The 23,126-nt window shown below is 39.3% G+C and overlaps 1 protein-coding gene across 1 annotated transcript; it reads right to left on the bottom strand.

The window, feature by feature from the left end:
* Window positions 1–6,273: 6,273 nt before the first annotated feature.
* XCR1 (X-C motif chemokine receptor 1) lies at window positions 6,274–9,579 on the bottom strand. Its single transcript, XM_060783424.2, has one exon. It carries the CDS (start codon window positions 9,434–9,436, stop codon window positions 8,405–8,407), a length of 1,032 nt encoding a protein of 343 aa, XP_060639407.2. The 5' UTR covers window positions 9,437–9,579; the 3' UTR covers window positions 6,274–8,404.
* Between the last annotated feature and the right edge of the window lie 13,547 nt (window positions 9,580–23,126).

Genomic DNA, 23,126 nt, shown 5'->3' on the forward strand with positions numbered 1-23,126 from the left:
CAGCATAGTCGTATACATCATAGGTAAGTAGAATTACATGGATTTGTAGTTTAACATTTTTTTTATTTGCACTCTAAGATTTTATTTATTTACTAGCTGTACCCGCCATGCATTGCTGTGGCCAACCTTCCCTCCCTCTTTCTCTCCTTCTTTCTTTCTCTCCTTCCTTCTCTTCCTCTTCCTTTCCCCTCTTTACTTCTTTCTCCCTGTTCTTCCTTCTCTACTTATTCTTGGACTGCAACTCCCAGCAGTCCAAGTCTACCTACCTACCTATCTCTATCTAATCTATCTATCTGGAGGATTGCTGGGAGTTGCAGTCCAGGAATAGGAAATTGGAAATATGCAGGGATTGGGATGCTCTCAAAGAAATCCAAGGAGAAGAAAGCTTGCAGCTTGGAAGCAGTGCATTTGGATCATCCTCCTCTCCTAAAGGACCTGGTCTAGGGGATGCTGGGACCTGTAGTCTGAAGGAGAATGTGGATATTCTATTGTGTGTTTTGTTGCCAGGAGGAGTTGTTTTTGCGCATGTGCTGTAGCGTCTTTTGCTTTTTTTGGCCCTTTGAGTCCCTTCTGTCGTGTTTTCAGTGTTTTTATGAGTGATGGTCACTAGTTGGCATGATAGGTGTATTGTGTCCAAATTTGGTGTCAATTCATCGAGTGTTTTTTGAGTTATGTCAATCCCACAAACAAACGTTACATTTTTATTTATATAGATTTCTTTTATTTACTGCATTTATATACCGATTTTCTTCCCCCGAGGAGACTCAAAGCGGTTTCCAACATAATAATGGCAAAACTCAATGCTGTACATACATATGAAAACCAAGACATATAATTAGACAATGACATATAACTATAAATTAAAAACCTAATTATATTAAACATAAAACATAGAATGACATTTGAACATAAACATAAAATTAAAACATCAATAATAAAATAACATATTAAACGTATCAATAAACAATACAATTTAAAAACAGTTATTAAAATCTGGGTTGTAGATTTTTTAGGCTGTATGGCCATGTTCTAGAAGCATTCTCTCCTGACGTTTTGCCTGCATCTATGGCAGGCATTCTCAGAGGTTGTGAAGTCTGTTGGAAACTAGGAAAACGGGGTTTATATATCTGTGGAAAGTCCAGGGTGAGAGAAAGAACTTGTTGGAGCTAGGTGTGAATGTTTCAATTGGCCACCTTGATTAGCATTTGATGGCCTGAAAATCCATAGTCGTTCCATTGGTCTGTTCACAATTCCTTATTCTCTTATTGCACTAAAAACATTGCTATCCGAAAGTTGGTCACATAACCACATTTTTACTTTATTCTTGAAGGTCAGGGGGGAGGGGGCTGCTCTAATTTCACTAGGGAGGGAATTCCATCGCCAAGATCCATCAACTAAAGCAGGGGTCAGGAACCTTCGGCCCTCCAGGTGTGGTGGACTTCAACTCCCACAATTCCTTGAGGCTCGGCATTCGCCCCAAAGGCTTACCTTGGCCTCAAGGAATTGTGGGAGTTGAAGTCCACCACACCTGGAGGGCCAAAGGTTCCCAATGCCTGAACTAAAGCATGGTGCAAAAGACTTGCTTTTAGAATTCAGTATCCATAAGCCCAAAATATAGTTTTGAGTTCCAGAAGTGATTGTCACTCACATTCTTTCCAATGCTTTAACTCCTGGTTTAAAACCCATTAAAGATTTCTTCTTTTCAGCACCAGAATTCAGGGCAACCATGGTGGATGTGTGGGCCCATGTTTGCCCCTATGCTGGGCTGTACTACCCTGTTTTCAGTCAATTTTAGACCAAAAAAAATTGAGAAGTGATTTCTAGCTGCCGGTTCTGTTTTCAGATATGACTCTTTTTTTTCCATGTTTGCAGGTGGCGGTCAGTGAGTGAAAGCAATTGGTTCCCTTTTTGTTGTTTTGCCATAAGGTGGCAAAATTTATTTCTATAGTTCAGAGAGTTTTGGGAGAACCTTGAAAAAGTCAGGAGGCACAACAAAATATTTGTGTGGCCTATTGCCTAAAGAAAAGATAATATTTATTTACCCCACCCAAGTCTACTATATGTGTATGTGTAGATCTTTTTTGGGGAGCCAGGACTCTTTGCTAAGTTACCCCAGAGATTCACTAGTGGATTTAGGTTTATTCTTTTCCTGCTACAGTAGAGTCTCACTTATCCAACTTTTGTTTATCCAGCATTCCATATTATCCAACACAATCTGCCTCCCGCCCAGATCCACAGGTGAGGGAAGTGGAGTGTATATTTACCTGTGGAATAATGTCAGGGTGGGAGAAAGCAAGAACCATTTTCAGTTTTGGTGCTAAATTTGTAAATACAGTAATTACTACATAACGTTAACATGTATTGAACTGCTTTTTCTGTCCATTTGTTGTAAAACATGGTGTTTTGGTGCTTAATTTTTAAAATCATAACTTAATTTGATGTTTAATAGGCTTTTCCTTAATCCTTCCTTATTATCCAACATTTTCGCTTATCTAAAGTTCTATCGCCCGTTTATGTTGGATAAGTGAGACTCTACTGTACATCTGTCTATCTGTCTATCTATCTATCTATCTATCCACATAATAAAAGTAAAAATGTGTGTGTGTGTGTGTGTGTATGTGAAGTGAAAACATATGTGTATGCGGCTGGGCTGTCCACTTACACAACAAGCTCCTGCCTCCACAAACAGCTATAGCTCCCATAATAATATAATAATAATAAATCTTAATTTATACCCTGCTACCATCTCCCCAAGGGACTTGGTGCAGCTTACATGAGGCAGAGCCCAAAGTACATCAACAGTAAAAGCAATAAGAAAACAATCAATACAAAAGTTAAAATAAATATCATAAACAAAAGTAAACAATAAACAGTAACAATAACAACAAGCATTTAACATGTATGGCTGGGCCAAATGTAATAATTTAATTTTTTTTAAAAAAGCTGGGCATGGACAAGGCAGGATATAACTGGGATAGAGTTTTCAGGTAGAGATGGGGTGCGCAGACAATCCTAAATCAGTGATAAAGTGCATTTAGGGACATATTGCTGAGGGTATTTCCTTACTCTGGGAAGGCACACTGGAACAACCACGTTTTCACTACTCAGGAAACACCAATAGCCCTCCCTCCAATGACATTGCAGGTTATAGTGAGCACCATGATCATGTACAAAAGTCCTGCCAATGTCCTCCTCAAACACCATACTGCCCACCACCCAAGTGAAGGCTTTTATACGGGGACAATTTCATCCTTGATTTCATGTGTTTCCTCCACCACAGACATCACAGTGTTTCTTACTCTCTCCATTGGTGTGGAATTTGCATGACCCTGCCCACTGCCTCTCCCTTAACTCTTTCCTATTCTTTTCTATGGCACACAGCAAACAGGAATTTATCAGCAACTGAACATACTAGAAAAGTTTGAGAAGTATTCACTATGATTTAGAGGAGTTGTAGGAACTGGGATGTATAGTTCACATGCAATCTAATCTAAGAGCACTGTGAACTCCACTAATGACGGACCTGGAACTAACTTGGCACACAGAACCCCCCTGACAAACAACATACTGGAGGTCTTTGGTGGGATTTATAGGAGTTGTAGTTCACCTACATTCTGAATGCACTATGAACCCAAACAATGATAGATCTGGACCAAACTTTGTATGCATACCCGATATGCCCAAATTTGAATACTGATGGGTTTTGAGGGGAATTGGCCTGGACATTTTAGAGTTGTAGGTATAAGGATTTATCGTTCACCTGCAATCAATGAGCACTCTCTGAACTCCACCAAAGATGGAATTGGGCCAAGCTTGGCAGACAGAGCCCCCATGACCAACAAAAAATTCTGGAAAATTCAACTTAATTTGGGGGAGTTGTAGTTCACCTACTTCAAGAGAGCACTGTGAACACAAACACCAATGGATCTGTATCAAACTTGGCACACATATCTGATATGCTGAAATTTGATTACTGGAAGAGTTGGGGGGGGGGGGTTATCTTCCTTTCTGAGGATGAACTTGGACCAAACTTGGCACACAAAACTTCCATGACTAACTCAACCTACTGGAGGGATTTTAGGGGATTGACTCACAGCCAGGGAGCACACTGAACCCCACTGATTATGCATCTACAGAAAACTTGCCCAACATAACAAATTGTAAGTACTGGTGGAGTTTTTTGGCTTAACCTGACATTATGTGAGTTGTAGTTCACCCACAACTGTATGCATTTTGTACAATTAAAAATTGACTTTTTCACTTTCCCCAGGTAATGCCGGGTACCCAAGCTAGTTTGAAATAAATCTCACTTGGGTCATTATTGTATGTCAGCCTGTTCAGTCTGTGATTGTCTCTAATGATCAAGTTCCTTTGGATGATGGGAATGACAATGTTGTTCATGTTAAAGTTAATTCCTCTGATGGGAATGGGGATGCTGTTCATGTAGATGTTCCTAAAATTGCTGAATATATCTACAGAGCAACTAACATATGGGAGATTTGTGGTTGGATGAGGTGGCAAAAGGGAACAACTTGCTTGCTTCATATCCTGTGGTCAGTACAGTACCATCAATGGTACTCTTTTATACAGCAGATGTTCCCCACTGACGTTGGCAATGTTTCCTGTATACTTGGAATGCTCTGTGTTATGTTCTGCATTAATTTACAACAAGACCGTAAATGTATTCTCACAGTTGTTAATGGAGATGAAAACCCAGATTATGCACTGAATTGGATTTCAATCCTTGAAAAGCCTAGCAGTTTCTCCAGCATAGTTCTGGGGGTAATTGTCTCCAATGTTACCTGTAGGGCAATGTTGGAGACGACCAGGTTATTTTGAATTTCAACTTCGAGAAGCTCTAGCCAGCTTGGCCAAAATTCAGGAATTCTGGAAGCTGAAGTCCAAATCACCTGTAGGACCAGATAGACAGAACCTCTACTGTTGGATTTCTTGCCCTAGTCCCAAATGTAAATTGAGACTTTTGGCATTGTCCGTGGTCCTGAATCGGCTGCAATCCAGATCTCTAGCAGTTGGCTGTTTATCCGGTGTTCTCTTCTACAGTAAGGCCTCTTCTACACTAAGGCACCAGATTATCAAAATGGATAATCCACATTATCTCCTTTGAACTGGATTATATGCATCTACACTACCATATAATCCAGTTCAAAGCAGATAATTTGGATTTTATATGGCAGTGAAGAAGGAACCAAAGATGTCTCCTAGCTGGGATGCCAGTATATTAATGGAATAATAATAACTTGGTCTTATTGATAGCACAAAAGCTTGCTGAATAAACAGGATCATGCTAAGGTCCTTATTCAATATTTTGTCTGAATGGCAAAAATTGATCACCTATTTTGCTTATAGAGAACCAGAAATACTGTATAATTAATGAAGTTTGTCACCACTTTGTCATGGTTCAACATTTTGGAATCCTGGGATTAATAATAATAATAATAATAATAATAATACACTTTATTTATATTCCGCTTTATCTCCCTGGAGGGTCTCAGAGCGGATTACAGTATACACTGTACACATATAAGGCAAACATTCAATGCCTTTTACACAGTGAACAACAATGGCATACAATATACAGACAAAGGTAAATGCCATCCTGTTTCATTTCCGGCATCTTGGAGGCAAGGCTCAACTCCGGCCATGGGAAGGTGCTTTTGTTCTATTTTTCCATGCCAAGCAGCCTGTTGTCCATAGACATCTCCGATCATGTTGCCGGCCTTTTACCTTCCGGCCGAGGTGGTACGTATTGATCTACTTGCATTGCATGCTTTCAAACTGCTAGGTTGGCAGAAGCTAGTGCTAACAGTGGGAGCTAGCCCCAACTCGTGGCTTCAAACTGCCAACTCTCTGGTCAGAAGATTTCTTGCAGCTAGAGGTTTAACCTGCTGCACTACCATGGATTTATAGTTTGGGTAGCCACCAAGAAGAGATGACCAAAGGCCTTGTAAAACCACAACTCACATAAGTCCTTATCATAGAGCCATGGTAATTAAAGTGATGTCAAACTACATTAATTTTGCAGTATAGGCACACCGAAGGTAGGTTCCTTTTTTTCCTGGCAGTGTGATTTTTCTGTCTTGATGCATAACTGGTAAAATGGGCAATGGCTTTAAATTTTTTTAAAAAGGAACCCCTAGAGTTGCGAAGCCATCATACGTTCCAGAACCTTGCCCAAAAAAGGAAGATCAGATACTGGCCTGAAGTTGTTCATTTCTGAGTGGCTTTTTCAAAATCACAAGAATTAGTTCAGTGTTAAAATGAATCTTTATTAGGATCAGAGCAAAAATATGTTAGTGACATTTTCAAACACTTGCTACTTCCACTTGTCATTTAAAAACCATCATGGAGATTTTCAATGTTCAAATACTGTAAAACCAGAAATGAGTATTTATAATATTACAGGTCTCAAAATTCCTAATACAGAAGCATGAGTCTATCAGCAGTGCTATTACTACAAGTTTAAAAGCAATGCTATATATACCAGATCACTGTAAAAGTACAGAAGTGGAATAACCTGAAAATATATTGAGGCACTCCAGGTAGCATCTTTTAACCATTCTGTTGTAAGTTTTCTAATTGATTTTTTTTGTACTCTAGTCAGATAATTTTTTTAAAGCTGAAGAAAGGCACTTAATTTTTTAAAAGTCCCAATTAATACTTGGCTTTTTCTGGCAGGACTATGAAAAGAATCTGCTTGAAGATCAAAAGAGCAAACAGTGCAAACAGATGCTATCCTTGAAAAATCAGTAGTCAATGCATTGTAAGGCAATTTCCCATGTTCCCAATGGAGCTATAGAAAATTACTTTTGAGGTTCACAGCTCCCAGTACATCCCAACCAACATAAACATTGCTGTTTGGTGGTTTCTCAGAGCTAGGGCCCAAAAAACTAACATTTTCAAGCTTTGGTTCTATGTGCTCGATCATTGGGCTACAATCTTTCTAATATCAATATGCAAACAGTATACCTAACTTTTTTGTGCCAGATCAACACTAATATGTTTAACATCAACTTGCAAGTTTAACAAGTTTCATGTGAGTTGCCAGTGACTGTGCTGGAAGTTAAGTATGTACTAACACACATATTGCAAATACAATATCTGATACTGGCTTACCAACTTTGGGATATCAATCATTTAATTTCTTATCATATTCAGATATTAAAACAATATTTGATGATGTTTTTAAAGAGCATTATTGATCATCCTGTATGTATATAACCAATTTCCCCACCTTTCTCTTTCACTGATGGCAGTGATGAATTTAAGGTAAAGGTAAATGTTTTCCCCTGATATTAAGTCCAGTTGTGTCCGACTCTGGGGGTTGGTGCTCATCTCCATTTCTAAGCTGAAGAGCCAGCATTGTCCATAGACACCTCCAAGATCATGTGGCTAGCATGACTGCATGGAATGTCATTGCCTTCCCACCAGAGCGGTACCTATTGATCTACTAACATTTTGCATGTTTTTGAACTACTAGGTTGGCAAAAGCTGGGGCTGACAGTGGGAGCTCACGCCGCTCCCTGCATTCGAACTTGCAACCTTTCAGTCAACAAGTTGAGCAGCTCCGTGCTTTAACCAACTGTGCCATTGGGGGCTCCAATGTAGAAGAGATTAATGAAGGTAGAAGAGATTAAAACCAAATTGGGGGAGTACTCAAATATCTGAAAAATAAAGTAGATTCCAAGCAAAACATGTAAGAAGGTATCTTGAAAGTAAAAAATAAATCACAATTGGACCAATTATACAACAGGAATGATCTCTTTCTCTCTTGAGGTCTTTATATAGAGACAGGACAGCCATATCTTGAATTATGTGGTGCCTAAAAACCCCAGAGAGGTCTATTCTCTTTCTTGATCAGACTCTGTGTTGCTATGTTCACCTTATACTGATTTTCATTTTTACCTGGTTCACTCAAGAGAGATTGTAAAATTAAGCATGTACCATTTTTTTGAACAAAATGGAGCAAATGAAGGGTTGGAGCAGAGCATGTCATTTATTAAATACCCCCCCCCCCCCATTGTATCCCACAAGATCTCCAAAGCAGATTAGAAAAGATTCTCAAGTTAAAATCCAGAGCATAGAGAAACTGCAGTTTTGGACTATGAACTCCAGACCCACCGGCCATCCTGGCCTGGGAATTGCAGTCCGTAGGTGGGGGTTAACTGTACATCACACATTTGGTCCACAAAGTACAGAATGTTCATGAGAAACCAATTTATTCATGCAGTATTTCTTGTCCTCGTCTTCTGAGTCAAGGAAGTGGGGCTGTGTAAATGAACTTGTTGAGCTTGTATTGGAAGCATTGTAGAAATTCTTCTAGGTATTTCCCTCCTCTCTTCTTTTAGGTTGGTTAATGCATGCAGGTTGCCAGGCAGTCATTGCTTTAGTATAGAGATTGTTCCTCGTATGGGCCGGCATGAGAAGAATGATGTCTTGGGCTAGAAGGTAGGATGGCTCTATGGCGCTGAGTATACTGCTTATAGAGAAGTTTCAGGTGCCTTCTGAATTTCACCCCAACAAAGACATAGAGCACCGGATTGAGGCAACAATGACAGTAGGCTATTTTGCGGCTGATGTCAAAAGCTAAGTAAATTTCATTCCGGGTTTGACATTGTAACTCTATGACAAGCTGAGAGGAGAGAGCATACACAAAACCAAGCACATTGTAAGGGGCCCAGCTCAGAAAAAAGACCAATACAATGGCAAATATGAGTCTCACCGTCCTATGCCTGCTTTGTGATCTTGATCTAAGAAGAATGTCCAGCATGCCGGTGTAGCAAATGGCAATGATCAAGAAGGATATTAGGAAGAAAAGTACTTTCAGACACAAGTCCACCAGCTCCCAGGGATAAAACTCTTGGTACTCACACCTATAATCGCCATCAATGTCAGTTGTCACTTGGATATAAAGGATCTCAGGGATCACAAATAACAAGCTGGTAATCCAAACAGCCAAACTCACCAATATGCCAGATCTTTTTTTCTGTGTTCTCAGTGTTGACAAAGGATCTACCACAGCCAGGTACCGGAGGATGGTCATGATGGTAAGAAAGATAACACCACCAAAGTAGCTGATAGAGAAGATGGCACTCACAGCTTTGCAGAGAAACTCTCCCATAATCCACCCATAGGAACTGTACACGATCAGGAAGGGCAGCGTACACGAGAAGACCAAGTCGCTGATGCAAAGATTCACAATGAAAAGATTAGTCAAGGACATGAGGCTTTCATATTTCAGTACAATCCTCAAGACAAGGCTGTTTCCTAGCAGACTGAAGACAAAAATCACAGAGTACAGAACGCTGGTAAACAGGGCACTGAATTCAAAGGAGTCATCCTTATCACAAAAGTTAGACTCAGATGGTTCATCATAATAATACCCTGCACTTGGTGTACTCTCTGTTAGTTCATCCATTTGGCTTGTTTTAAGGTGTCCTGCTTCAATCACAATGAGTGACAATCTCTCAAAATAAAGACTAAAGCCTGTTTTCACAGTCAACTAGAGAACGGAAGAGGAATAAGGATAATATTTGAAACCAGAACAGAAAGTTGACATAAAATGGAATGTAGAACAAAAACATGTAAGAACTTTATTATGGTCCATGGACCCACAACTGTTAAATAAAAAATAAACACACAGGAGTTTACAGATCCCTTGTAACCAGGGAAATATACTATATAGACGCACACTTCACAGTGTCAAGTAATACCTTGATCGGAGACTAGGCTCTTTCTCAGTCTTGCTGCCACTGGGAGGAACTTTGCCACCATGAGGGTCCCCCTGTGGTGCTTGTCCTCCAAAAGATGTCTGACCTTCCCTTGCGGGGAATGGTCAGACAATCGGGTCAGGATTGAGTGTAAGGATTGGCTACGTTGGGCTGAGTAATAGCGACACTGCAACCAAATGTGTTCTAGTGATTCTATTTCATTTCCACCACACAAGCATAATCTTTGGGAGTAGGGGATGCCAGATATTCTGCCATATAGCAGCTCTGATGGAAATACATTTAGTCTTGCTTTTGTCTACGGTAATTAGACACTGTGAGATATTTACATGACTTGAATGACTCAGTGTATGGTAAGTTCAGGGATCTAGGGGAACATGGTGAATTTGAGCGGGCTCTGAGCTCTCCCAGGGCAATATCTCTCATCCATTGCTTGAATGATTCCTGTGCCATTTTGAAACCTAGATGCAGCAAAAGGGATGCTGATAGACCAATTGAGGTCGCTTTCCGATATGCCCTCCTTGCCCAAAGCGGTTGAATAGTATCAGGGGGGATAAAATGTGATAAACCCATTCCTGATTTGAATACAATTATTTTCAGCCATAGATTCATTTTCAGAACCCAGGCCCTTGTGCTTAGTGGGCATTCACCCATTTCTAGTAACAGGACTGTGTTAGGAACACAGTGTGGCACATTTAACAGGTCTCTTTTAAACCTTGCTTGGACTCTGTCTAAATTGACATACATGTTTTCCCACCAAATAGCTGCACCAAAAAGAAGTTTCAAAGCAATTTTGGCATTAAAGATTTTTAATGCTGAGGGGACATGTTGTCCTCCTTTGGTGTGGTAAAATCTAAGTATAGCAGCTCGGCAAGCCTTAGGTTTTTGGGTCACAGATTCTCTATGTTCTTTCCATGAAAGCGTATGGTGGATGGTGAGTTCCAGGTACTGAAAGCTTTTTACCTGTGGAGCAAAAATAGCTTTAGGATGGGTGGATAGAAGAAATAAAACCAATATTTATTTTGCTTTGTATGAAATAAACCTTTGCCTTTTCCTTCGGAAAACAAAAAGTGGATCCAAGTTTGGCCTTCAGTATCTCCATTTTATACAGATAATTACCAGATGTCACAGCATTTTAGTCAGTGGCTTCCAAAGCTATTTCAGAAAGTGTTGAGATTCCTTAGAAACTTAGGACTTTGCCACACAATGGCCTAAAAGTGTGTTCAGGCATTGCAAACCCATCCTAGTGGAAAGCAAGGACACGCCATCCTAGCCCTTATTTATATCGCACTCTTCACTTGATAGCACTTTCAAAATACAGATCATGCTTTCTGCTTAGCTTGCTATCTTGTAGACCAGTCCTCCCAACCCATACATTGCTCTTTGTAGGCCATGTCTACCTGTCTTTTTAAACTGAAATACTACACGATTTTGAGATTTGGGTTGTTATCATGACAATTCACCATTTCATGTATTTATAATTGCTCAGCTTTGCAGATATGCAGTAACAGAGTTTGAGGTTTCCAGAGACTTATCACACCAGCATCAACACTTGAAAAAGTAATCCTGGGAATCTATTCATGGGTTCCCCCTGTGTTTTAAAAGGTTCAGCCAAACAATGAAAGGAAAACTGGAATGCCACTGCTTTGAGATGACATAACGTGATACATGGCATTTATAGTTGTTGTTAACAAGTTACTACCATGCACCCCAGCCTTCATGTAATAATCTCCTTAATAACAGAGCAAACCTATAATATCTACTAAGAGTAGTCTCCTTATGAGAAAAAATGGTTTGAGTTAAATAAATAAATTGGGACATTGCAGTACCAGGCGACAGTAGAGTAGAGAAAAAAGAGCTGGAAAAGATCGTGAAATACAAGGACTTACACATTGAAATCGAGCAACTATGGCAAAAGACAACAACAGTGGTACCAACAGTGATTGGTGCTCTTGGAGGCATTCCAAGAAACCTCAGAAAGTACTTGAAAAGCCTTAATTTGGACAGAACATCAATCCACATGCTGCAGGAGGCAGCACTTCTCAGAACCGCACACATTATTTGAAAATACCTCTAATATTTTAGACCCTTGGGAAGAGCTCGATATGCAGTTGCATGCAACTGTGGTCGCTCTCTATGGAGTGGAGAATCCCCTAACACAGAATTATGAACACCACAAGTTCCAGTGCTTAGTTTTAAATGTATAATAATATATAATAGTTTGTATGGTTGGAAAACCTTTGAATTACCAGATGTTGCTGAAGTCCATTTCCTACCATCCCTAGGTGGCATGATGCAGGAGTAGATTATCAACACATGGAGTATCAAAGCTTCCTCATCCTTCAAATATTGGTATTGTAGATTTACACCATTGTATCTGGTAACAGGTCGTGAAAATGCCCATAATGAAAATGTCTGTTATAGTAACACGAACGCCACTCTGGTTTGGTGGTTGGCTTTAGTATTTTAATATTTGGTGGGTTACTATCTTATGGTGACTTTGAATATTAGTGCCGATGCCTAAACTATACAGTTCCACATCAATAAAACTTTTTAAAGACTGTTCTTGTTTGTATGTTTGTTTGTTGACTCAATAGGCAGGATTTCAGTGCCACCTCCAGGTGAGAGAAGGCTATTAACAATAGTGTAGTCTCCTCTTAGAATCATAGACTCATTAAAGAGACCACAAGGGCTACCCAGTCCAAACCTCTGTCATGGAAGAATGCACAATCAAAACACTCCCAACAGATGGCCATTCTGTTTTTAAAATCTCCAGATGAAGGATGTTCCACTACATTCTGAGGCATCACATTCCATTGTCAAACTGCTTTGGCCACCAGGAAGTTTTTCCTAATTTTTAGGTAGAATCTGTTCCTGCAATTTGAATCGATTGTTCTGCATTTTAGTCTCTAGAGCAGCAGAAAACAAGGTTGCTTCCTCCTCAATATGATATCAAATATTTAAATGTGGCCACTCTCAAACAGCTGGTTGCAACTATGTCCCACAGATGATTAACTAGGTCAGATGGGACTCACTAATCTTTCTGTGGGAACTTTAAACTGGTTGTAGCACATTGTATTTTTTTCTTCCTGATACTAGAGGGTTCAAGCATGGAAAATTTATTTGGTTCAGATTTTCAAGATACTGAGTTAAGTTAGTATGAGACATCTTTCCTGTTGCACCAGCGATTGTTGATAAGGAGCTCTTTCACTATGTTTCTCATGAGTAATACGATCCAGCACAGAAGGCATGGGGTAGAAATGGGGTCAATAAATAGGTTGTCAAATAGGTGGTGAGGACTCTGGAACGGCCATTTTAGATCCTGGAGCATACGGTTTGATGAAAGAGTCTGCTGTTGGAGCTGATCTGGGGCTTGTTCCTAGGACCTGAGGAGGGAGAAGTGCCCTGGGTCTGGCTTGCAGAAAATGGCCAGCAGGAATAAGTTAAGCAGCCAATAGCAATGGATTGTGTTATAGTAAGTCGTAACAGGATCAAGTGTGTGTGTGCTGTTATGCTGTTAATTATTATGTGCAGCTGCTAATGTTGGTCAACTAGTAAGTTTGGACCACACCCGGTGGGGTATAACTGTATGGTTTTTAGAATACAGTTCAGCTTTTGCTCTGAGGAGCCTTTGCTCAGGCATTTTGCTCAACCATTTCTACTGCTCTCTCATTTGGATGAAGATGAAGAAGCTTTATTCTGTATTGCTTACAAAGACTATGTAAGTTTGTTGCACAGTTTGTAACATTGCAAGTTTATGTTTTAACTCTGCTGATAAGAGTAAAGTTGCAATGTTATTGTGTCTTCTGCATTAGATTTGATTGAAATACCCTTAGCGCAACAGATTGTCCTTGGGGTAAGGAAGAATTGAGAGAGTGGTCACAGATTGGTATCTAGTCTCAGCTGGACTAGTTTTATTTATTTATTTATTTACTGTATATACTGCCTTTCTCAGCCCGAAAATGACTCAAGCGGTTTCAGGTTGCTCCACTTTTTGGTTATCCTCAAGTTCAATTCACTTGAAAAAGTCATAGACCAAATAAAGTGGTCCTTACTTTTCTCAGCATTTTGTGTCTGATCTCATTAGTTCATAGTTGCTCATCAAAGCATGCACTTTCCCAGTAGTAAGGCACCTATTAAAACATAAATACAATCTCTGCTACTGCTTTAAGGCCTTTTTTCAAAGGATCACGTCACATTCCAGTTGTTGTCGAACACAGGAACCCCCCCCCTAAAAGATTTATAGTTTTTCAAGAGCAACAAACCAAAATGAAATACAGCAGCGTCCTTCCTCATACATGAAGTATGCTGTAGTACTTTCTAAATGAAGAGCCTCATGAGGGAGCTGCTTCAAAAAGTGATTAAGATCTGGGAAATGGCATGGGAATAGTAGATTATTAACCCGCAGTCGTTCTAAACCTGGGGTCCCCAGATGTTTTTGGCCTTCAACTCCCAGAAATTCTAACAGCTGGTAAACTGGCTGGGATTTCTGGGAGTTGTAGGCCAAAAACATCTGGGGACCCCAAGTTGAGAACCACTAATCTAGAGTATTAAAGCTTCCTCACCCTGGAGATATCGAGATTGTAAATTTACACTATAGTAAGAGATAACAGGAAAAGGGGACATGATGGGGATTGTCATAATAGCATGAAAGTCATTGTGTTTTGGTGGTTAGCTTCTGTGGTTTAATGTTTTGTGGATTACTTTTATGGTATCATATGGTAAATTTGAATATTGATTCTGCGAAGTAATTAATCCAGTTACTTATCAATAAAGCTTTAAAAGACTGTTGGTTTGGTTCCTATAGGAAAGATTGCAGGGTCACCTCCACATTGGCTGAAATGATAAAAAAAATACTATACACAAATTCCTCATTTAAATTTGTTGCACTCTTTGTTTTGTGAAACTTCTACTCTTTTTTAATGTGAGTGGCTTACAAAACAAAGTATCATATGAAATACACAAAATGTGGTGTGCATTTTTTTAAAATAAAATGGGAAAAATATTTATTTATTTATTTATTTGCTGTATTTATATCCCACCCTTCTCACCACGAAGGGGACCCAAAGCAGTCTTATAATGGGCAATAATTAAATGCCATGAAAAACAAACATATGATAAAATAAACATATACAATAAATCATAAAGAAAACAGTATTTGTTCTTTCTGACCCCAGCTAAATTCAGATGATAGACAGCATGGCTGTGCTATACATAATAACTTGGCAGTGTAGCAGCAAAGGTCCTAGAAGTAACCAGCTGGCATCAAGAAGTTACTTGGAATCAAATCCTTTTTGAGGTCACAAGGGCATGATTGAGTTTCATTATTCATATTCTTTATGAGGAATAATGTCATTCTTTTTGTAACATAAATGTAACACTTGAGGGTATTTAAAGCATCTGCAAGGATGCGTAAAGGTAAAAGTTTTCCCCTGACATTAAGTCCAGTTGTGTACGAATCTGGGGGTTGGTGCTCATCCCCATGTCTAAGCCGAAGAGCTGGCATTGTCCGTAGACACCACCAAGGTCATGTGGCTGGCATGATTGCATGGAGCACCATTACTTTTCCACCACAGTGGTACTTATTGATCTACTCACATTTGCATGTTTTTGAACTGCTAGGTTGGCAGAAGCTGGGGCTAACAGCAGGAGTTCATGCCGCTCCCAGGATTCGAACCTGCGACCTTTTGGTCAACAAGTTGAGCAGCTCAGCGGTTTAACCCACTGCACCTAACTTTGGTTAGCGGCTAACTAAATGATGGGGAGGAATATTACATGCTTGTAGTGTTCAGACAGATTTCTAAGAGGAACTATGGGTGCCTCTACGTTATGGAATTAATGTAGTTTGACACCAGTTTCACTGCCAGGGCTCACTGCAATGGAATCATGAAAGCTGTAGTCTTTAGCCTTCTCTGCCAGAGAGTGCTGATGCATTGCCAAACTACAATGCCCAGGGTTCCTCAGAATTGAGCGATGGTAATGAAAATGGTGTCAAACTGCATTAATTTTTTGGAAGCCACCTTGGGTTCTGCTCTGGGAGAAAAGTGGCAGATAAATTATTTAAATAATTAAAAATTAAGAGAAAGATTATTTCCTTTTTCCTTATGTATATCCTGTGCCTCTTTTCCTTTCCTCTTGCATGTGTTGTATACATATCATATTATGTGGAGATATCTGTGCTACTTCTTAGGGGTGTACTAGCTCATCTCCTACTTCTTATAACAAACTTTTCAGCCCCAATTTCTAATGGGAATGTTGCAATTGCATACTTACGTAACTCTGGAACAAAATTATTGCAACACGTCTGTTCCCAGATGTTGCTATTACAACACAAACCAAAGAAGCCTTGGTTGTATTTTGAAGGAGCAATGGTGTGAGGAAGCTTACTATTGCTAGTAACTTCCAAAAGGTCAACATTTCCCTATATGGAGAAAGACAAGATGGAATATCTATGTAAACGCCATTACACTTTGCTAGCTACAAAGTGGAAAATTCTATCCAAGGATGGAGCTTCTTACAGGAAAGTATCCAAACCGGCAAGTTGAAAACTGCGTGTTTTCCAGCCTTGATCCACAAAGTATCTTATGGTTGAAAATAATCACCAATACATAATCCAATTAGAAATATCCACATATCTGTATATTTAATTTAAATTAACTTTATTAAAGGGCATGTACATGTACTCTTGATCAACTAGGACAACGTTAAAAAAGAAGAAGTCTGGAACATATTGTACCCTTCATTACTCATTTTCAGTGAAAAAGTAACGGCACTCCCCACACAGTTTTGCAGAAGTAAATCCTTGCAAATGCGATTTCTGTGCCTAAGATTCAAGTCTGAGTAATGGAGTTGGTAATCCTTTGGTTGTTTTAACTCCCATTGCACAAGTTTTTGAATTAACCTCTTTAACCTTATTCTGAAGGGAAAAAATACAGAAGGCCCTTCACATTTGTAGGTTTAACTTTTGTAGGTTGAATTAATTTATTCTCTCAAAGAATCTCTAAGTTGGCTATGGTCAACTTCTGTAAGCATTTGTAGCCCCTGTAGTGCAAAGAACCGTAATGTGCTTATTATTGTCAAAATTTGTTTGGGGCTGTAGGTGCATACATAAGCTGAAACTTTTACACAATGGACATTGTGAGTCTTGCCCTGAGCACCAAATCCTGGCTGGGAGACCTCACCAAACTCACCGCAATCACATTCTCTTGCTCTCTTGCAAAAAAATGGACATTAGAAGTCTTGCAAATAGGAAATGCTTCATCAACAAGGAAAAATCCATGTAAGTGCCAGGAATTACCTGTGAACCTTGCATTTACTTGAATTACTTTTTTTAAAGGAAGTTAACTATTCACAGATTGGGAAGTTATGGCTTTGCAACCAAATAAAAAGAATGTAACCAGAAGCAGAATGCAACCAGAAGTAAAATGGAGAGCAGCTTGAGAACTGGGATGTCAAGCAATAGAAAGTGACACCTACAGCTTGCCCACAATAATTCATGCATGTCCCAAACCCACTGCAGTAGCACTTTTGACTTATCACACAATCTCAACGCAATTTGAATGTGCTTTCTGTAGTCTAAAATGTGAGTCCATCCTCTATTGTAACAGATAGCTTAACAATTGCTTGCAATCTGGTTTGAGATGAGTTTAAAACAATGTCACGTAATCAGGAGCATTACTATTCAAGGTCAGGGAACATCTAACGTGTACCTCAACACGCATGCAATCATATCCTAAAATGGATCCTGCAATACAAGAAGGAGGGATTGGAAACCATTTCCCCTGACTTTTCTCAATGAATCATATGGAGAAAACTGTTCCTGAACAAGCAGGCTATTTAGAGCTGTACTACATACATGAAACCCAGTACTTTGAACTAAGTCCGGGTTGTGGTGCAGCTGGTTGGGAATCAGCTGCATTAAAATCACTACTGATTGAAATATCATGAGATCAAAGCCAGCCCAGGTTGGAGTAAGCTCCCGACCATATGTCTAGCTTGCTGTCGACCTTTGCAGCCCAAAAGACAGTTGCATCTGTCAAGTAGGAAATTTTGGTACCACTGATGTGGGGAGGCTAGTTTAACTCATTTACGACACCATAAAAATCTCCAGCAGCTTGCAAAAGAATGAGGAAGTACTCCATCGGTGTCACAAGTGGATGGTGAAGCGACAGCCCCCCGGTGGCCAGAATTTGAAGCATACCCTCAAGAAGTTGGAAACTTAAATAGCCTCTGTGTGTCTGTCTATATATGTTGTATGTCTATGGCATTGAATGTTTGCCATGTATGTGTGCATTGTGATTTGTCCTGAGTCCCCTACGAGGTGATAAAAGTGGAATATAAATACTGTAAGTAAATAAATAAATAAGTCAAAAGAAGAAATTCGGCAATGATTTCAGTCAGGTGAAGATTATATTTTTATGTTTCTGAGACTCAGCTCACGTCATTTTGCACTGCTATATTTTCCAAACAATCTTCAAGGGGAAGACCTGCAGGGAATCCATTGCAGCAAAGGGAAGTGTGATGCTCACATGAATCTGATTGGGAGTCTGAAATTTAAGCACTTCTCAAGGTGCTAAAGATATTTGACAGGATAAAATTCAACACTGTGGATAGCTGCTGTAAAGTTAAAACCAGAAGTAATGTTGATTCATCACTCTATTGACATCGGATCAATCTACCTCGTCTGCATCGGATCAATCTACCTCACCTGCATCATGTTGTCAACTCTGAAAGCTACAAAAGCCTAAGAAGAAGATTGTTGTTAAGTCATGTCTCACCTAGGAAGCACAGTCTTGGATTCTGCGTAGGAAGAAATCAAATACGTAAATCAATAAAATGGAGCTTAGGAACACCCAGGCTGAAAGTCTGATGGCATTTTCTGGTAGACTCAAGTCAATGGAACTTCCACTGAAGTCAGTGAGATTTCCAAATATAGACTTCATTGCATGAGGGACGCAAACCAGCTTTGAAGCTGGACCATCATCCCGTTCCCTATCACACTGTGCACATCATACTGCCTGTCTGCATTGGCCATCAATATCACCAAATATGCAATGCTCCTGCCACATACTTTGCATGATGGAGGTATTCCTCTTTTTTTGCCGAGATGTCAGCATTGAAGCAACATCAGAGGTGGGATTTTTCTTCTTACAATAATATTTGTCTTTTAAAAATAACTATTATTAATGTTGCAAAATTGCTTAAAATAATAGAGAAAATATGAAGCAGAGGAAGGATGTATGGTACACCTCCATGCAGAAGTAGGTTGATAAATCAGCACTACTGCAAAAATGGGGAGAGGTGCCGAGCACAATGGTGATTGTGAAACTGCCATGAAATAGCAGCTTTGTGTGATAAAGTCCTAAACTTGTTGTTGATCGAGATATAAATGTCTGTATTTTGAAATGCACATCCCGTAAGACAAGAGACTGATAACTATCAAGATGGCTGCCAGTACGGAGCAGAATTTAACTCTTCTCTTACGTGCTGCAATAGTGGGAGAAATCACAACTCCAAAACTGATATTTGATATGAATGGAAATTTTCCCAATGGAATATAGAGAAAGAAGGGTTTTTCTCCCCAGCGATATTCAATCAGCTCCTTCCCTTCTAGCCTTCAGAAAGAGAGTTAAAACATGGCTTTGGAACCAAGCATTTGAAATATAATTGCAGTGCAATAAATGAACAGATAATCTGTGCAATGATATTCGGAATGTCCCTGGATTACGTTTTTGGATTATGTGATTTTAATAATTGATGTAATTGTTTTTAGATGTTTTAACTCTCTGATATTTATTTATTTATTTACAACATTTCTACCCCACCCTTCTCAACCCTCGAGGGGGGGCTCAGAGCAGCTAACACTGGCAACAATTCAATGCCTCAAATCACAGTATAACAGCAATATAAAACCATAAATACACAATCATTTAAAAACAATAACATTAATTAAACAATAATATGGCCGTTTCCATTATTATCACAATCATATGGTCCAATTCAATGTCCAAGTGCCGTTATGCCTTCTAGCCAAAGGCCTGGTTGCAAAACCACGATTTCAGTTTTTTCCCAAAGGAAAGGAGGGAGGATGCTGATCTAATCTCGCTGGGAGTGAGTTCCACAAGCGGGGGGGGGGGGGTGTCACCATTGTGAAGGCCCTGTCCCTCGTCACCACCAGACGTGTTTGTGAGGCTGGTGGGACTGAGAGCAGGGGCCTCCCCGGTGGATCTTAAGCTACGAGGCGGAACGTAGAGGGAGATACGTTCAGACAAGTAAGCTGGGCCGGAGCCGTTTAGGGTTCCATAGATGTTTACCAATTGTTTGTTATTTTAAGGCATTTAATTGTTGCTGATATATGAGGCCACTCTGAGTCCCCTCGGGGTTGAGAAGGGGGGATACAAATATAGTAAATAAAATTTAAAAAATGTGGAATGGGGGAAAGGGCTGAATTTCCGCTTCCATCAGCTTCTCTTTGTAAAGTCTTTAAGTCCAGGTCATGCTATTTACGTTGTTTAAAACTGGCATATTTAATAGTTTGGCTCTTGTTTTTATCATGTATAACCAGTACAGTATTTGGCTAATAGGTTTTTTTTTCTCTAAAAGAACAGTTGCTAGATGTTGAAAAGATTTCATTTGCTAGGTTGATGAAAATCTGCGATGAATCTTAAAAGTACAAGCACTGCAAAACCCCTAAATAATCTCAATAATGCTGAGATAGGATCTCTGTGGTAAAAGAAAAATAGATTTTTTTGGGTAGTTCTGCTCTTACTAACCTCACCATTTTTTTGATGGCAGAAGAACCCAAACCACCCAACTTTTAATGCTTCCCTTTTGCATGAAATACTGTAGAACCACCACTCAGTCCTAATTGTGCAAGAGCTAGGCAGACAAAGGATTTTGCAATTCTTTCTAAATGGAAATGGATAATATATTTCAGTTAAATTGGCTTATTACAGCCCACTTACTCCAAAATTATAGAATTATTCCATGGAGATACTTGGTTATATGTCATTTTCCATGGACCAGAATCATGAAGAGATAGATAGATAGATAGATAGATAGATAGACAGACACACACACACACACACACACACACACATTTTTATTCATTTTTTCTGTTTATACTCAACTTTTTGTGAACATTGGTCAAGGCAGCTAATGATAAAAACAGGATATGTAATTGAAAATCCTGCTCAAGATCCTGCAAGGTAGACTCCAGCAATACATGGAGCGAGAGTTGCCAGATGTACAAGCTGGGGTTTAAAAAGGCAAAGGAACGAGAGACCAAATTGCCAATATCTTCTGGATAATGAAGAAAGGCAGGGAGTTTCAGAAAAACATCTACTTCTGTTTTATTGACTATTCTAAAGCCTTTGACTGTGTGGATCATAATAAATTGTGGCAAGTACTTGGTGGGATGGGGATTCCAAGCCACCTTGTCTGTCTCCTGAGGAATCTGTATAACAACCAAGTAGCAAGAGTAAGAACAGACCATGGGACAACAAACTGGTTCAAGATTAGGAAAGGAGTACAGCAAGGCTATATACTCTCACCCTATCTATTCAACTTGTATGCAGGACACATCATGCAACATGTGGGGCTTGATGTATTTGAGGCTGGAGTTAAAACTGCTGGATGAAACATTAACAACCTTAGATATGCAGATGATACTACTTTGATGGCCGAAAGCGAGGAGGAGTTGAGGAGCCTTCTAATCAAGGTGAAAGAAGAAAGTGCAAAAGCTGGGTTGCAGTTAAACATAAAAAAACTACAATGATGGCAACCAGACTGATTGATAACTAGCAAATTCTAGCCCAGCGTCCTCATCCTACCTGAAATGGTTGAATAACAGTACGATATCCTTTTTAAGTCTTACCGAGGCAACACCAAAAAAAGTGTCCAAGAAACTCCTAGGAAGAGTTACCCAACCCCAGAAAAATTAGATTTTTAAATCTTTGTTTTCAGATATTTCCTGGACATAACCACAGTTATTGCTTAACTGTTACTTAAGAAATTATTGAGTTCTGCTTAAGCACTGCTTTAATGTTGCTTTAAGCTTTAAGTTTCTTTAGCAATGTTTTAAGCATCCTGTCACACCTGAAGACTATTGATCATCTGCTTGACATGTCTTATCATCTTACAAAGTTTCCTGGAATACAATTTACATAATTTTGTTGTCTATTATGCTCTGACAGCACTGCACACAACCGTGTAACTCTACTTGTGATTGTACTTCCAGCTCCCTCACTGTATCTGAAGAAGTAGATTGACAACCACAAAAGGTCCTACTAAAATACACAAAGTCATAAAGGTGCTGCTGGATTTCTTTACGCCTTCCCCCATTGGCAGTTTTTTGGCAAATAAATTTATACAGCAGTCTCTTTGGACTCTACTCTTTTTTAAGAAAAAGCACGTAATTAAGCTTTGCTTAAACACTTGTAATTACATGTTATTTTTCCTGGGTTATAAATGTCATTTCCAAATTGGTTCTATCATAAAAACATGGGAAAAATTAGTTAAACTTCAAAAACTTTATTTTTGTGGGATATCCTGTAGCACATTTTGCTATAGTTTTTCAATGAATATCTTCTAGAGTTTCAACCAATTCAATGTAGTTTGTGGCAGACATAAAAACAAAGTTTCTGAAGTTTAAAAACTACTTTCAAAGTAAATATCGCACACTTAAATAGGAAATAACACTTTCAAACCAGGAACAGAAATGCTTGCAAATGTTGTTATATTGTGTTATTTATTTATCTCCTTTTTCTTATTGGTTTTTCATTGTTTTTATTTCTACCTCCACAACATCTTTTCCTTCCCATCTTTCTCACTCATCCTCTTTCCATTCCTTTCCCTCCTCCTACAACGTCAGCCTACATTCATCCTTCCCTTCATTTTCTAATCTCATTATTTCTTCTTCCACAGCTCATGTCAAAATTCCTTAACCATCGTCTCCTATTCCCCTGCCCTTCCAACATCTGCTGACTCAATGCCTTTTATTTCTGCCTTCCTTTCCTTCTCCTACCTCCACGTTTTCCTAATTACAGCCATTTTCTACTTCCATCATTAGTTCCCTTCCTTCTCTGTTGTTTTCCTCTTCGGGCCAGGTCACCTCTAACCAATTCTTCCTCCTATCTATCTATCTATCTATCTATCTATCATCTATCGGTTCTTCCTTCCTTCTCCATTTGTTTCTCTCTCTCCTTCTGCCCCTAGCTATGTTGTGATTTCCTTATTCTTTACTACTGACAAAAAAAACCCTTGCCAGTTTTCTGTTTTAACTCTGTAAAGGTTAGTCATCTTTCTGTGGCATTTGACCATAGCCATCCATGACTATATTTACTGTATATTCCGGCATATAAGATGACTGGGCGTATAAGA

Source organism: Anolis sagrei, chromosome 6, assembly GCF_037176765.1.
Source record: "Anolis sagrei isolate rAnoSag1 chromosome 6, rAnoSag1.mat, whole genome shotgun sequence".
NCBI lineage: Eukaryota > Metazoa > Chordata > Lepidosauria > Squamata > Dactyloidae > Anolis > Anolis sagrei.